General features: G+C 38.2%; 3 protein-coding genes across 3 annotated transcripts; 2 read left to right on the top strand and 1 right to left on the bottom strand.

The window, feature by feature from the left end:
• The first annotated feature begins 6,290 nt into the window (after positions 1-6,290).
• Positions 6,291-7,568, top strand: LOC122020935 (dCTP pyrophosphatase 1-like). The gene is made up of 2 exons (XM_042578989.1): positions 6,291-6,521; positions 6,756-7,568. The coding sequence occupies exons 1-2, from the start codon at positions 6,384-6,386 to the stop codon at positions 7,062-7,064; spliced, it is 447 nt and encodes a 148-aa protein (XP_042434923.1). The 5' UTR covers positions 6,291-6,383; the 3' UTR covers positions 7,065-7,568.
• A 1,366-nt stretch (positions 7,569-8,934) lies between these two features.
• Positions 8,935-14,990, bottom strand: LOC122020037 (MACPF domain-containing protein At1g14780-like). Its single transcript, XM_042577744.1, has 7 exons — positions 14,624-14,990; positions 13,893-14,131; positions 13,475-13,676; positions 13,329-13,406; positions 13,046-13,229; positions 11,585-11,751; positions 8,935-9,807 (listed from the first exon to the last, which is right to left on the bottom strand). Exons 1-7 carry the CDS (start codon positions 14,867-14,869, stop codon positions 9,091-9,093), a joined length of 1,833 nt encoding a protein of 610 aa, XP_042433678.1. The 5' UTR covers positions 14,870-14,990; the 3' UTR covers positions 8,935-9,090.
• An 885-nt stretch (positions 14,991-15,875) lies between these two features.
• On the top strand, positions 15,876-17,001 carry LOC122020943. Its single transcript, XM_042579000.1, has one exon. The coding sequence runs from the start codon at positions 15,984-15,986 to the stop codon at positions 16,815-16,817; it is 834 nt and encodes a 277-aa protein (XP_042434934.1). The 5' UTR covers positions 15,876-15,983; the 3' UTR covers positions 16,818-17,001.
• Positions 17,002-17,711: the final 710 nt, after the last annotated feature.

Genomic DNA, 17,711 nt, shown 5'->3' with positions numbered 1-17,711 from the left:
TGGCCTAGTTATAGGACTTGACAGCTGTCATAAGATGTTCCTTGTCCTTCTCTCCCTACTCCATGCCGGGACGTCCGGCCGGCCGGCACTCATCTCCCGTCCGGCCGGTCGGCACTCATCTCACGTCCGGCCGGCCGGCACTCACCTCACGTCCAGCCCTCCGTATGCATCGGTATGCTGGGGAGATCCTCGGTAAGGTGCTATGTGGGGACTGCTAGCAGTATGTTACCTTATGTCTACGGCCGAGCATGACTTCCGCTCGGCCCTTCGTTACTGTTCAATCGAGCGTCGGAACCCCGACCCATGTCGGGGCGCCTTTTGCCATCGGTTATTCACCGATCGACCGGCCGGGAGGTCGGCCCATCCTTCTCCGATCGGCCGACCGGTCCGCCCTTATCCGGTCGGCTACCTGGCCCTTTGACTTCCACGTGGCGTTGACCCCTCAAAATGGGGGTCCCCTGTTCTAACCGCCGGATCAATTAATATATAATAATTAGCTACATTTTTTGTTCACTAAATTTATTTACAAACAAAATAATTTCATAAAAATATTATTGAAAATTTAATAATTTGCAACATTAACAAATAAATCATTACAATGACATCATAAAAGTACATAATTAAAATAGAATTAATTAATAATTAACTTATTCCTCACTAATTATATTCATAACGTGTCCAAACATGTTCAACTAAGTCAGCTCGAAGCTGGTGATGCACTTCTCTATCACGTAGCTCGCTATAATTTTGGAGGTACTCTCGGAATTCTGGGGTAGAGCCCATGACTATTCGTGCCAGTGGTGGAGAGTCTTCATCCGACCAATTGACTGATGTCTCTCCTTCATCCTCAATAATCATGTTGTGCAAAATAATGCACGTATACATGATATCCTTAAGTCATTTTTGTACCAAGATCGCGCAGGACCTCTAATTATTGCCCAACGAGCTTGGAGCACTCCACATGCTCGCTCCACATCCTTTCTTGCAGCCTCCTGTCTCTCCTTGAATTTTTTCCTTTTGGGATCCTCGGGACATGAAAAGCTCTTCACGAACGTAGCTCATTCCGAGTATATACCATCTGTCAGATAGTATCATTTTGTATATGATGTGTCGTTTACTGTGAAATTAACATCCGGAGCATTGCCCTGTATGACGACGTTAAATAACGATGATTCATTAAGAACATTTATATCATTACGCGACCCTGTTACGCCAAAAAAAGCATGTCATATCCACAAGTCTGCAGACGCGACAGCTTCAAGAATTATTGTTGGGACGTCATAATCACCTCTAGTAAGCTGACCTTTCCAAGCGACGGGGCAATTCCTCCACTCCCAATGCATGCAATCAATGCTACCCAACATTCCAGGAAAATCGTGTCTCTGCTCATGCATTTGAAGCAAGCGTTGAGTGTCAACAGCATTGGGTCTTCGCAAGTATCGTGCCCCAAACACATCGATCAGACATCGACAAAAGTTGATCAAGCAATCAAGGGCAGTTCTCTCACCCATCCGTACATACTCATCTAGAGAGTCGACGGGGGGATGCATATGCCAATTGATAAATAGCCGCCGTGCATTTTTGAAGTGGTGACAAACCTTTCCTTCCAATTGCATCTCTCCTCCACTGAAAATACTCTCAATAATCTGTCAAGGCATCGACTATGCGAACAAATAACTCTCTTCGCATGCAAAATCGTCGTCAAAAGTCTTCAGCATGAAATGTTGGAACGCCCGAGAAGTAATCTCGGACAAAGCGAACATGCCCGTCTTCACGATCCCGGTCCACATACCTCCGATTGTAGCTCTTCGAGAACTTCGAGTTTCTTGATGTCTCTGCTCTTCCTGCTCAAGTAGCGTAATCATCATTTGATCAACATCATCTTCCGCATCTTCCCACATCTCATTTCTCCAAAATTCACGGATATTATTTTCTCTAGAGCGATGAAGATCTTCAGACATTTCGAATATAAATGAAATTTTAAGTGGTTCAAATCAGAAATACAATGGAATGAAGAATCATAACTTCCACATTGATATATATAGACTAATTTGTAACAGCTAGTTTATAACGATGTTACCAAACAACGTTGTCTAAATATTAAATAGTCATTTTTTTTACCGTTGTCTAAAAAATAGACGTTGCCATATTTTTACCGTTGTCTAAAAAATAGACGTCATCGGTCAGTTTTGCAAAATGAACATTGTCGTTCATTTGACAAAAATGGGCGTTGTCTATTGTCTCATTTGATTAAGTTTTTTTAAAAAAATAAAAAAGTTAAATATTTGCTTGACAAGTAGCATGAGACCCATGTGCATTTAATTTTATATTCTTAAAAGCAATATGAAGCCAGCATCCAATTTTGGATGCTGGCTTCTTTAATTCTAAGCTTTTTGAAGTCATGCAATGCAATTGGGTTTACAAAACCCAACTTATTGGGTTTTGTAAATCCACCATTGCAGACACCATAAGGATAGTGGATTTTTAAAACCCAACATAATTTTTTTTAAAAAAAATATTTAGTGGTCCTCCCCACATGCGGTGGCTAATGCCCACTTCATTTTTTTAATTTTTTATTTTTTAAAAAATATATAAATTTGTATCAAATCAAACCGGCCAAATGTTTTTTAAAAAATTGTTTTTTAAATGTGTAAAATAGCTAGAAACGGCTAATTTTTATTAAAAATTATTAAATAAAACTAATATATATTATTAATAAATTAATTAATATGTATATTATAAATTTAAATTTATGGCAGTATATAAATGAATATTATAAATAAAGATAGTAAATAGAAAATGTAGATAATGATGTGTAAATTAATGAGACATAATATAAAGTTACTTTTTGGGTTTATATTGTGGGAAGAGGTTTATAAAAGTTATAGATTTTTTATTTTTGACATGATACAGTAGGTCCCATAATGAAGTTGGGTTTATAGGTGAAGACTTGTGGTTACTTTAAGCAACCAATATTTAATTTCTACACAAACACACCTATGACGATTGACCTACTAGTGAGACTGGGTCGTCACGTTAGGAGTGACTATACTTCCTAAGTTTATTTAGTAGACGGAATGTCGCTATGTTAGGAGCCACCATGCTTCTTAGGTTTATTTGGTGGACGGAATATAGGATCAGACCATCCATTCTAAGATTAGGCAGCTCCTAAGAACTAGATACTCAGTTACAAAAAAAAAAGGAGTAAATTGCATCAATGTGAGATCGTATGAATTATAATTCAAAGGCTTCATCTCATTATTTTTTGAATTTCCAACTCAATTGAAAACAGAATAATATAACATCCTATATTCCCATGCCTCGTACCTTGACATTTGCCAACAAGTTAGTACTAGGTTAATTAAGTAGGTACTTGCTACCAATTATATCATATGTAACTAATGGTCGTTTTTTCCGTTCGCTTGGCCTCCTCCTCTACAGAATGCGAGTTCAGTTTCCCACCTAGTGAGATTCAAGCACCTTGAGATGTAATACGGATTAGAGCTTGAGTCAGCTTGCCGGCATGACTCTTCTGACTCTCAAGTCAGTCATCGATCAAAGAAAGAATGAAGAAGAAGAAAGCTAATGGGAATGAGTCACCTCCACTTGTGAGAAGAAGAGAATCAACTTGTCTGTGTCTTGCCTCTCCTAGTGCTTATATAGCTATCAGAAAAGTATCTCTACGTCAGAACCTTCGCGTCCTTCCCACTTTCTCCTATATGAGCGAAGACACAATCTCTGACAATTTGTTACTCATTTATCCATTCATCGATTGCCATGTGTTGAGAGGAAAAAATCAAGAGAACCATTCGCTACTTGCCTATCCACTTAATGATTGCCACGTATTCACAACTAGAAGCTTTGGAGACTTCGTTGCTCTGTATAACTCAACTACTTACTTAGTGAGATTTATTTGTATTACTCTAGAGAACTTGAGTATATTGTTTGGAGACATTTGGTGATATTCTTCGGGAGAATAGACTGATTTCAAGAACATTATATCTCGTATGTACTGTAGATTACTGTAGCATTCAAAATTGGGTTTGCTCAGGGAGATGAGGTTGATTTTTTGACGAACTGTAGCGTAATAACATTGTAGTAGTTACTGTGACAACATTGTTACTATAGCAGAGTTATTATATCAGTCGAGCAATATATTGTCTAGGAAAATAATTTGATGGTTATAGAATATTGTAGCACTGTCACTATAGCAATATTACCGTAGCAACCATGCAATGTTATTGTAGCAATCAAGCAATGGATTAGACAAGAGAGTTATCTCACTTGTGGAGTAAGGCACTGAAACAACGTTATTGTAGCAGCCGAGCAATGTTGTTGTAGTAGCTGAGCAATAGATTGCTTGGGAGAATAATATAATTTGTGGAGTAAGATACTGCAACATGAGTATTGTAGTAGTATTACTATAGTAGAGTATTGTAGTAATGTAAGGTACTATAGCAACGTTAGCATAGTGGATTTATGTAACAACCAAGCAATGTTATTATAGCAGAGTACTGTAGCAATATTACTATAGCAGTCGAGCAATGGATTGATCGGGCGAGTAATCCGACTTGTGAAGTAAGACACTGTAGCAGAATTACTGTAGCAATGTAAGGTATTGTAACAACGTTATTGTAGCAGAGTTACTCTTGCAGCCGAGCAATATTAATGTAGCAGTCGGGAAATGGATTGCTCGGGAGAACAATATGGCTTGTGGAGTAAGATACTGTACCATGAGTACTGCAGTAGTATTACTGTAGCACCTGAGAATGGATCATTAAGGAGAAGATTTTAACGACTTAGGATGCTCGGGGATAAATCTGGATATCATCAGATGCCCCTCCTTCAAATCAGATTGAAAAGCGAAGTTAAATGAAGTCTATTAAGGGTGTGATCAAAGGAAATTATCTTGGAGATAAATCCAGATACCATTAATAACTTTTAGACTCCTTGCATTGACTCTTTATCGAACACATAATATATATATATATATATATATATCACTACCTTCGCCTTTAGATTTCATGAATTTTAATTTTATTTCACAAATACATAAATCCAATTAAATTAAACCCATCAATTACAATCCTCACATGACCAATGATACTATTATAAATGAGAAAACATACACTCCTTGATGGTAAGTGAACGGATGAGTTTTCCAAACAATGAAAGTTTGATTCTCATGCAGTGCAAATAATCACATGTGGTGCTCAACCCATTCATTATGTTAAATTATCTTGTGATCCATCTACACTTTCCAGATGTACCCAATGATGGATGAGAAGTTTTTGTTAGGCCAAGCTAACCATTTTCAAGTGAATGAAAGGTAGAGATACTTGGATACCTAGGCTAATTATTGAATGAGGAAGTAGAACCATAACTTTGTCCAACAAGTCACATATCATAAACCATCACTCAGATTTATCTTTTCAATAAGCAGGTAATCAATTCTTATAAGCTGACTAATCTGGAGATTGATGGTATAACTCTAGGAAGTATGGTAGCTTTTGACATGATGATTCAACATCATTAGTAGTTCCATCGTCATAAATATAACATACCCTATATAAAAATTAAACCTTAATTATTTAAAAATATGTCATGCCTCGAACCAAGCCCTAAAGTATAAACCATCTCTTGTATAATAATAAAGATGATTATGTTAATTTTAGACATAATCCGTTCTCATATTATATAAAACGAAATAAATTAGATCTACCTCTATATTGGCAAAAAAAAGATGGAACTGTCATCCTAGCGGTCCCCTGGCTCCGGCCCCACAAGATTCCAGAGGGAGTAAATCACGATTAATGCTGAGTAGGATAGGTGACTGGGGTCAAAGGAATTTTTAGCGCAACAAATTAGGATTTTATCCCCGAGTGTAACTAGCGACCTTTGACCCCACGACTTCATTGGCAAGCTGCAGACACCTAACCAGCTGATCCAGCCCGTGGGGGCAGATCTACCTCTATATCACAACTATCCAAGGTGAGTCAATTTAAAAAAACCATATTAATGGGCCACGGTTCATCTCTCCAGATCTGTGTGCATTGTTGGCAATCCACTAGACCTTACAGGTCATCCGAATTGTTATGTGGTAGGATGCTTATCACATGAGGTCGCGGAATCGAAACTTAGGGTAGCCAAGGCATAAATCTCCGGTCCCTGTATAACTCACCCCACTTACCACATGCCGGCGCTGGAGACGAGCGATTTCGCCTTTTGTCACATTCTTGGCAATCGAACCAAATTATATTCCCATCGAGGAAGGGACGACACTTGCTTGCTTTACTAACTTCGTCCTCGCTCAGTCGCCCTCCTTGAACCCTAGAAAAGCACCCGAGGAGAGGGGGAATATTGCAGAAACCAACAAGCGATCGATGTCTCTGTCTTCCTCTCGGGCGATGGCAGGAACGGAGGCTGTGACCCTGGAGAGCTTGAGGAAGAAAATGGCAGATTTTGCAAGGGAGAGAGACTGGGAGCAATTCCACAGCCCCAGAAACCTCCTCCTTGCCATGGTACGCTCCTCCTCTCCCTCCTTCAAAATATCTCTCTATTTCCTTTTCGTTTGGTCTGTGGCATGCATTTGATGAGACCCAAAAAGGTTTTTTTTTTTTTTGCCTTTTTGGAGGAGATCATTTGGTCGGATCACCGTTCTTAGCTGATATATATATATATTTTTTTGCCTCTCTATGTTTTAAACCCTAAATCGCTGCACTATGATTCCTCATCTTTATGTTGTTGCTCTGCAGGTAGGAGAGGTCGGGGAGCTGTCGGAGATCTTCCAGTGGAAAGGTGAGGTGGCCAAGGGGCTACCGGACTGGGGCGAGGATGAGAAGCAGCACCTGGGGGAGGAGCTCTCTGATGTGCTGCTCTACCTCGTGAGGCTCTCAGACATGTGTGGGGTGGACCTGGGGAAGGCTGCCCTCAGGAAGCTGGATCTCAATGCCGCCAAGTACCCTGTCCACCTCTGCAAGGGCTCCTCCGGGAAGCACACCGACAATCCTTCCGATGCAAACGAGAATCCCAAAAGTGGTGGAGGAGCCACAGAGGGGCTCTGAAACACCACCTAGGGTTCTAGGCTTACTGTAGTTTTCGTGTGGTTGGTACTGTTTCTTGTTCTTGCATTGCATGGGCACCATCTGGGTTGGTGGTGCAGCCATGGCGTACTGCGAAGGCTAATAGATAAAACATAATGTCGTCACTGTTACTTATCTTTTATGCTGCTAAATGCTTCAGAGATGAAGCCTTTTGTCATGATGTCTAGGTTTCTCTTGGAGGAGTTCGTAGTTGATGTACACTAAATTCTGCCATCATAATTGGGGGCCTGCAAAAGTAGGACTGGTCAGAGAAATAGAGGGATCTAATCGGGGACACTATTCAGAGGCTTCTTGCTGCTATTTGGTACTACTAATGCTGAAGGACTCCTTTTTGTAGGCAGTCCAATTAATTTCTTTTGGCACTTGATGACTGTTCTTTTTCTGCATTTGTAAGTTGCTTCTGTGGTAGAAAGGCCCTTTGTCTGGTGGTTGTCTGATCCAAAGTCCAAAGAGAGTTTGCATGGTTAATTGATGTTTGAGTAAATTTTATTTAGGGATGAAGTATATACCAAGAAGAGTATATGTTCTGATAATTGGCTTAATTGGTGCACTAGGAGTTAGTACTAGGAGTTAACTGGCTGAATTATCCATCTGAATAAAGAAGGTTAGAGTAATGCACTAAACGTACGATTTGCTCATCCCCAGTGTCCCCGGCCCGTCTTCCTAAGTTAACGTAGAGGAGGTGAATTATGAGTAGCTATTAGCTATTAATGCAGTGGTCAAGGCATGAGGGAAGGTATACCAAGTTTCGATCCTATAACCTAATGTGACAACATTTCATACCTTAATCAGCGTATCGTTTCAAGGGACGCACTAAACGTAATATAGGCATAGGGAATGGAGTATGAGTAAAATGTTTTTTTTTACATGGGTTTAATTTAATATTTTATTTCCACTTTAATTATCATAATAATTTTGTTCACACGAGTGCTTCCTTACCATTAATAATTATATTGTTTGTGTGTTATGTAAGTGCTTCCTTACAAATAATTATACAGTTTGTGTGTTATGCAAGAGAAATTAACAAATTTAGCTATTTTTCTCTCCCTAACAAAAACACTTTCAATGGACTAAACCCGAATCAAATTTTCAACAAACCTACACTTCCAATTGACTGAAAGTGATTAGATTACCTTCTAGTTCTATATCAAACTCATTCTCCTTTTCTTATAGGATCTCCTTAATATTGAGGTTGTTGTTGCTCCTCTATAGGAGTTGAAACGATTTAGTAAATATGATAAGGAGGTATCTTAGGATTATTTCATTTATCTATATTTACGTCTTGTATCATGATAGGTATAATTGCCTTCGAACAATGGTTCAATAGGAATGTCTTTTCACTTTTACATCTAAGAATCATCGAATCCTAATTTCTATAAATTAACAAATAAATTTTTCTTAATAGATAATTAATCAAAAAATACTGTACTGATGAATTGCTTATTGCGAGCACTTTTCAATTTATTCTAGTAGTCGATGAATTTTTTTTATAAAACTAAACCAGTCATTCTCAGAATTAATCAACATAAGTCATCCTCAGATTTAATCAACATAAGTTGAACATACGATGTCAATTAAACAAATGATAGGTATAATTACTTATCATTCTCTGTTGCATTCCTAAGTACTTCCACTGTATTCAACATCATTATCATGCCTTACAAATAGCCAGTGAGGGTCTTCTTCCTCCAACAGCACTTGCAAGAATAGAGTTGCAGAATTCGGCAGCAGAGTTGTATCAAAAACATGATACTCAAAGCGCCCGCCACTCGATAGGAATCCGGATTTGAAATGCTAAAAGTAGAGGACAAATTAAAGGAAAGGTTGAACATGGCACAACGTGCAAGAATTACGTGCAAATTATTGCTAATATCTGTACAATTTTAATACGGATAAAAAGACAATCAATGGTGCACAAAATTGGCTCGATCCTGCAATCGGAACTCTTAAATCTACATGGCAAGTAATAACTCCTCCCATATGAACATTAGTTGAACATCTCAGCCTCAGCAGAATAATGCAACAAAGCAAACTTTACATGCAAGGTGATTTTTCCTTTTTCTTTGGTGAGCTTTGCAGCAGTTACAAGCCAATGGCCTGGTACATTGTGAGGGCCGCGGACCACCTCAGCGATATTGACAAACTTTAAGAGCTTTCTTGATTGAACAAGCACAGGTGGGCCATCAGGATACACACCTGAATTCAGCTGCGAAGGGACATTCTTTGCAGGTGGTGGTGCATCCCTTGGCGTGAATGGTGTGCTAAAAGTGGTGCTTAGATTTGTCAGGAAGCTTCCTTTCAGAGAAGATGCAGGAGCACGAGACCATTCTGTCTTTCGAATGGTGCAATGCGGAATGTGCATATATTGGAGGCAAAGATGAAGTACTTTCTTAGACCAATTCCCTCTTGCGATAAGTTGTGCACCAATTACGACAAACACACCATTGGTTACCCTTTGGAGCCAAATGGGATCATGCTTCACTGCCAGCGTGCAAATAGCTGAGTAGTTCTTCCATTGGATAGGCTCAAAGTATCCTGGGCCTGGTACTACAGATCCTTGCCACTCTGATATCCAAGATGAACCAGTGTTTCTGAGTATGGTGGGGAGACTCGAAAGGTGCTGCAAATGTATGGCCAATCGATTGCACTTAGGCCCCTCCAAGTATAACCGCATACCAATGACTGGTTTCTGATTGCTTAGAACCTAAAATCATTCAGACATTGAAGAAAAGAAAACCAATAATCATTCTTGTCAAACTCCAGACAATAAATCTGATCAATATAAAGTAGGAATAAACCTATTCAATTATTGTGAACTAGTGTCAACTTGCAGAAAGAAATCACAGAGGATCCATTCACACCTATACTTAACAAACCAAGTGTAAAAACAAAGAAATAACCTATCTCAGCTCGATACAGAAGATACACTACCACTGAAACATGAAGCAGGGTTGCCACATCAAGTAAATACATATGAATCAACAATTACTTATAACAAACCAGTAGAGTAGTGCTTCGAGACTTGGAATTCCATAATAAGTAATTGTCTCGCCATGTTACATTAAATAACAAATAATTGGGCAGATCATGTGTTGATTCACTTGCTAGTGCTATCTTAAAGCTCAAATTTATGTTTCACAATTCAATTCTCAATAATAAAGTTTAGGGTGTGATGGCACAGAAAGGATTATGATTCAAATGATATGTCACCCAGCAAAGGCCTACCAAGAACAAAACCAGGCAGAAATTTGAATAGCCAGTACTAGGTAAACTCTTCTGTATTTAGCTTCAATATGGCCAATTCAGTGTCAGGCTGAAACCAGTCGAGTATGCACTTAACCATAGTTAGCAAAACCTTTAGATCAGTAAACACAAAATTAGCCAACTCCTAGAGCAGAAACTATAGTTCCCAAGATCAGGCCAAAAGTCTAAACAATGGCAGTATCAGACGGATGAGATTGCAATCAGGAAAGGAAAAAATAGAGAAAAATAAAAAGAAAAAAAAATTATTTAATAGATGACATATTTCCAAAATAACAAATACTAATGCCTTTCCCAAATTTTATTGGCAATTAAGAAGGAATTATTGTATATTGTATTAACTATTAAGTACTATTATAATTATCAATGAAATTTACTAAATCATCAATAATATCCTATTATCTAACTGATAAAATATCTGTAAAAACAGTTTATCAATCATATTATATTTATAAATTAACCAAATAATGTTAGTTCATTATCCACATCTGGTTGTTAGTAGATATACCTCGTAATAACGATATCTCACTATCTACTTAGTATAATAATTTATTAACAATATTAGTTCATAGAATATAACCTATTGGTATTGGCTAATCATTCTTATACAAGTGTGCTTTGCTTCATCACCTTTTGCACCTGCATCCTACTCCTTGGCCAAAGTTTGCATTCAGATGATCACCAATATTGAGAATCTCTTCCCCTCCATTGATTGCTAATTCACCCTCCATATTTGACTTCTAACCTTTTTGTTTTTCCATATCGCATGGTAGAGCCAGAGTATGCTACCAGTTAATTAATCCAAAATTTTGCCAACTCCTAGACAAATATGGAATCACAGTTTACCTATACTAATGATCGATATTAGCCATGTGATTGGTCAATTTTAAAAACCATGTAGTGACTGAAATCTCTTCATTTTCCCCCCACCAAAACCTAAGGGTGTCATGTGCAAGATATTGGGATTAGCGATACTCTGCATTTGTATTCCATCCATAACTTAGCTTTTTCCAGTACTTTTCCATAGTTTTAGAACACAAATAAACAATATTATCAGAAAGGTTGTAACAGACAGTGAAGCAGATACAAAAGAGAACTTCAAAACATTATAGCATAGCAAACAGGAAAATGCAACAAGAAAAGAAGAGAGAACTACAAAAGGATCCCATGCCTTCTGAAAATGAGATCATGTCAAATTAGACAATGGGCGAAAGCTATACCTGGTCAGTATTAACATGAAGTTTTGGACCAAAAAATCTAAACTGCAGCTTGGGATAGGAGACTGTTGTTCTTTGAGGTCCAAGAGCGAGTTCATTGAACATTGGTGCCCACTGATTAGGGACTTGAAATTCCAAGAAACACTGTAGATCTTCAGGATCTGGTTTGTCTGACAAGTGCAAAAGCACATGATTGAGCAAAAATAATGGAAAATGAGTAATGAAAAATAGCATCATTGATTCTGAAATTTCTGAGTTTATTTAACTCTCAGATCAAAGTATGGCCACTTTGTAAGATTAAAAAAGCAAACATACTCCAGTATAAATTTTGCAATGCGTACTTATTATATCATTTAATAGTATACTAGTGAGAGCCAGACCAATCATCATGCAGGGAAAATACATTAGAAAGCTAACACTATAATTCAACAATAGTATATCGAGAAAGAACAACTGTAAACTATAAAACAAATTTCAACAACACTAATAGAGTAGTTTAAGTATTAGACATAAAGTATTTTTTTTTCTACTGGAAAAATACTATAGTTTTTCAAGTTAGTTTAGTTTGCAATCAACCAAATCGAAATCTTATTCCAATTATTATGAGTCAATCAACTCTAACCAAACAAAACATATTAGATTGAAGTTTTTATTCTGTTTGATTTGATCTTTCTATTTGGACTGTAAAATCTATATTTTTTTGATAAAAAAATATTAAAAATATTTCATTACTCATTCAAGAATAGTGTTTTTCTTTATAAGCAACCAAGACCAACTCGAAGTGAAATTTTATTATAATCTGATCACTCTGTCAAATCAAATTAATATGGTTAAAAACTACAAATTAAATCAAAAATTATTTTGGTTCAATTGGATTTTTTTATTCAAAGCTAAAAGTTATACTTTTATTTTCATTTTCATTTTATTTTCAACAATAAATATAAAAATATAAATTTTTTATAACAAGCAAAAGCCAGAACTTGTGTGTCTATTTGGACATTGAGAGGTGGTCGTCAAAACTCGTGCAACATCTTCATTTCTTTATTTTTATTTTTAATTTGAATGAAGAAGCAGTCAACTCATATTTTTTTCAAAAAAGTGCCATGTGTCACCTCAGTGTTATGCTACGCATAAAACACATAATGCTTACCTATATGCTGTTCCAATTTGCGACTTTTTAAACAATAAAATATAATGGTCCCATGAAAAGTTTGAACCTCACAAATGTATTTGTTTTTTCAAAGTGGAAAATCACATTACTACAGAAGGTTCAGAAATGCAAGTTGAATATTCTTTAAAACGACTATAAAAATGATAACAGAATGTTTGGCACGTATAACATTGCTACCATGAACTTCTTAAACAAGTCTAGGTGTGTATATGTACTAGAGCAAATCAATTTCCAAAAAATATAGCCTACTAAGAAAATAATCTAGTAGCGCACTTATGTCAATGTTAACTTACAGCGAAGGTACAAATTTATAGCATGACTGAGATATCCACCGCCTGGGATACCAGTAAGAAGAGATGTGATGGGAACAAATTTGAGGAGGATTGCATCAGGGCTGTTTTGCACGGTCTGTAGCCAATTAGAGTGAGTTGATATATATACATCACCTCCTCTTTTTGAACAAATGACTGTGAGTCCCTATGATAAATGAAAATATCTAGTTCAGAATCATCAACTTCAAGTAGAAATCAAATGAAGTAGTTAGTATTTATGGCGAGATAATGTCTATAGTCATACTTCCTTAGTTGAAGCTTCTGAATAGACAGCCAGATTCAACGTGTTAGATTGCAAGATGTTTGTAAAGACCTCAGGTGCCTAGCTAAAGAAAGACATTAGTCAATTCTTCCATAGAGATAAATCAACATCAAAACAAGTAATTATACCTTGTTCTTGCCTTCTCTGGTTTTCCGATGTAGAGGAGAACGACTAATTCCATCAGAAAATAAAAAATCTCCAAGATCCTTAAGATGCATCTTTAATTCAGTAGATGAAATTCTTGATGAAGAAGTTTGTCTAACACAAACTACATCCTGACCTCCTATAGCTACTTCTACAATTATATGTGTTCCAAATGTCCTGATAAAGCTGAGAGAAAAAAGAAAAAAGGCATCATTGCTTCATGAAACCATTTAGAGGTGGTGTACAATAGTGCCACCTTGTCACTATCTCTTTGGCTTGTAGAAAAGAAACCAGGAATTAATTAAACTATCCATCTTTAAATTGTAGCTTACACAAACTATTATGATCTCAAACGTCTATGTCATAAAATAGCTTCATAGCTCTAAATTCATTAGTACTAACCAACTGAGGGATACAGGATCCCACTTCAAAGGTACCGCCCTTTTTACCTCATCATGGAGAACCAAAGGAGAAGCTTTCAGGTGTAAATTATACAAGGAAATAAAATATCCATCGAAAGCAAGATACTTTGTCTCTTTAGCATCTTCCAACCATGCTCCGGTTAGATCAAAAAGAGCATTAAAATAACCTGAAGGCACTTTTCCTTGGACTGAGGACTTCTGATTCAGTAATTCAGACATCTGTTACATGAAGGGAAAAAAGTGTTAATATGATATGAGCAATATAATCTCAATGCTAAACAATTGAGTAGAAAAAGATTACCGAATCTTAAATGGAGTGCAAGTAAAGTAAAATTTACTTTTGTATATTGAATACAATGAGAACTTAGACGACACATAGAAAAATTCTACTTTCAATTCTTTAGAACATTGAAAGATTCCAGAAGACCATTCTCCACCAGACAAAACTTTATACAGTTATACGTACTCGATTGGCAAGGCAGAATGAATATCACCAAAGCTGTCAAATTTACACGTCAGTTCCTTTGCCCAACCGAAAGAAACAAAAATCATTCTCTTTGCTTGAATCGTAGAACTGAGGAAGTCCAATTTCTCTTCTTTTTTTTTTTTTATCAAACCATTTTTTTTTAAAAAAAAAACCCAGCAATCATCCAAGGCCGAAAAGGGAAATAAACAGTCGTTTTTTTTTTAAAAAAAAAATACAAGCTGCACCTGATTGAACTCCAGCACATCCGATCGGAACCGAATTCGATCGCCCTTATCCAATCCGATATCCTCAGAGACGCCACGGACGACATGCCCACCGGGGAACAAGACATCCCGAGTACGTGATTCATCGAGTTGCACGAGGCGGCCGCCGTGGAACTCCTTGGCGAACTGGAGGCGGAAGTCGTGAGTCAGGTCGAAGCCGAGCCCAAGCGAGCGCAGCGCCCGGAGTTCCACCTTCTCCCCTTCCATCACTCCCCAGTCCCCCTTCTGGGTCGTCAACCGCCGAACCCGACAGATCCAAGGGAGAGGGTCATAGAAACATCAAAGTAAACAAGGGCAGGGCGAGACCGGCACGGTGGTAGACTTCCTGTACCGTAAATTTATTACTGATGGAGATGGCTGCGAGGGAGGTAGCTTGGGTTAATTCGATCCTGCCTGTACAGGTACTGTCCCAACCTCTCACAATGAGGTGGTGGGACCCACTACTTGTACTGCCCCAACCTCTCACATTAGGATGGTGAGACCCACATTTAAGTAGTGGGTCCCACCACCTCATTGTGAGAGGTTGGGGCAGTACCTGTACAGGTAGGGTGAAATTTACCGGTAGCTTGACCCGCGGACCGCGGTGGGCGGCGAGGAGCTCAAGTAAACGATTAAAAATATATTTACGCTAACCGAATTAATTTTTTAATTTTTTTTTAAAATTTTAAGTTAACCGAATTAATTTTTCGAATTCGATTAGTCCATTAATTTCGATATAACATTTTTTACTCACCCAGCGTGGACGGAATAGGAAAGAGTGAAAGAGAGAGAAATCAACTGAGTTTGAGTAAGCCAAAGCGGGCCGGCAATGACTCAGAGTTGGAGGAATCGGGTGGGTGCGGTGGTTGGGTTTGGCTGTTTTTATGGACGGTTGATTATGGACATTTCCTTTCGGCCGAGACAAAAGGGTTTCTAAAGATTAAAAAAAAATTAATTAATTGAATATTAAATAATTAATCGCAACTATGATTGAACTCACACAAAAGGAGTGTGCCATAGAGTTATCGTTTTGATTTAATCTAATTTAATTTTGATAAATGGATAAGATTTTATATATATATATATATATAAAATTTAATTTGCCACCTCATCCTACTGTCTCTGATCAGAAGCCAAGTGTCGTGGCGGTCGTCCCCCATTCTCAAACTCCAATGTATACGTGTCGACGGCCACGCAAAACCTGCAACTACAAAACAACACCTCCTCTGTTCCAATTTTACGTTGCCACTTGACGCAGCTTCTCTCAGTTTAATCTCGAGCGAGCGCCAGCCAAGAAACATCGTCGAACGATCGAGGAGCTTGATCGACCCATCGAGCATACATGTCCGGGCTTTCTCTGGCCGTCGGGCGGCGTCCCAACCAGGAAGCCACCGCGGGGCTCGCTGACGTGCGGCCGGCGCCGGCGATCAAGCGCCAGGGACAGGCTGTGGTCGGCGGCGTGATGGGTTCCCTCCGCGTGATCGAGCTCCAGCTCGTGGCCTTCATCATGGTCTTCTCCGCCAGCGGCCTCGTGCCCTTCGTCGACCTCGTCTTCCCGGCCTTCACCACGCTCTACATCCTCGCCCTGTCCCGCTTCGCCTTCCCCTCCGCCGGCTCCTGCGGCGGGAGGGAGCTCTTCGAGGGTAGCCGGGCGTTCCGCGCCTACGTGGTGGCGGGGACCACCGTGGGGCTGTTCCTGCCGCTGGCGTACGTGCTCGGGGGCTTCGCTCGCGGCGACGACCACGCCGTGCGCTCCGCCACGCCGCACCTCTTCCTCCTCTCCTGCCAGATCCTGACGGAGAACGTGATCGCCGGGATGGGGATCTTCTCGCCGCCGGTGCGTGCGATTGTGCCGCTGCTCTACACGGTTCGCAGGGTCTTCGTCATCATCGATTGGATCTACGACGTCTGGATCAACAAACCGCTGCCGACCTATGCGTCCGTCAACGATGTGGCTTGGACGTGGTTCGGGAGGTCGCTGGCGACGGCTAACCTGCTCTATTTTTCAATCAACCTGTTTGCTTTCATGATCCCGCGGTTTCTGCCGAGGGCATTCGAGAAGTACTTGAAAGAGAGGGAGGAGATCTACGCGAAGACGGCGGAAGACAAGAGGGCGCGAGCGGCCATGGATCAGCGTGGGGGAGGCAAGAGCGTCGACGGCAAGAAAATGGACTGATCTCATCGCTGTGTATGCTTCAAATTTTTACGTCTTGGGATGAGAATTAGGAGTTTAATTTATGGCCTTTATTCGTCAAATAATCAATTAAGCTAGCAACTTTGTTTGTTTCCTCTGTTCTTATGCTTTATATTTTTGGACGCCATAGTCCATTCTGTACCAAATGCTAATATAATAAAAAAAAATCAGATAAATGTGTGTTAAAAAATTTATTTCTTTTATTTATTTCAATTCTCTCGTATAAATATCATTATTTAATTATCCTTTATATTTATAGTTATAAAAATTTAAAAATGAATATAATTTCTTTAAAATTTAACATTTTAAATTATAATTAAGTATATTTTTTATTAAATTAAATATAATTTTTTTACTTAATATAATTCTTCTTAAATTTAATATTATTTTAAAAAAATTAGTATATTTTCTATTCAATTGATGGAAAAAGAGTTATACTTAATTTGATAGAAAATATATTAAATTTTAAATTAATGTGTTGAATTTAAAAGAAGTTAATACAAATTTTAAATTAATGTGTTGAATTTAAAAGAAGTTATATTAAGGTGGGAAAAAAGTTATACTCAATTTGATAGGAAATATATTAAATTTTAATTTAATGTCTTGAATTTAAGAGGAATTATATTTATTTTTAAATTTTATACCTAAAAATACGAAGGATAATTAGATAAATTGGTGTCAATTATATTTTGTTAGGAAGTGGAAATAAAATTATTTAGACAAGAGGATTGTATACAAAGTTTAAGTTGTAATTGGAGACTTGATACAAATTTTCTCATTTTTTTTACCGTATCATTCCCTTTTGGTTAGAACCATCAATTTGGATTAGACCTGTCAAGTTGACTTGTCCTACTAAATAATCTAAGCACATTGGGT

The sequence above is a fragment of the Zingiber officinale genome, chromosome 9A (genome assembly GCF_018446385.1).
Source record: "Zingiber officinale cultivar Zhangliang chromosome 9A, Zo_v1.1, whole genome shotgun sequence".
Lineage (NCBI taxonomy): Eukaryota > Viridiplantae > Streptophyta > Magnoliopsida > Zingiberales > Zingiberaceae > Zingiber > Zingiber officinale.
This window is presented reverse-complemented; position numbering and strand designations above follow the sequence as displayed.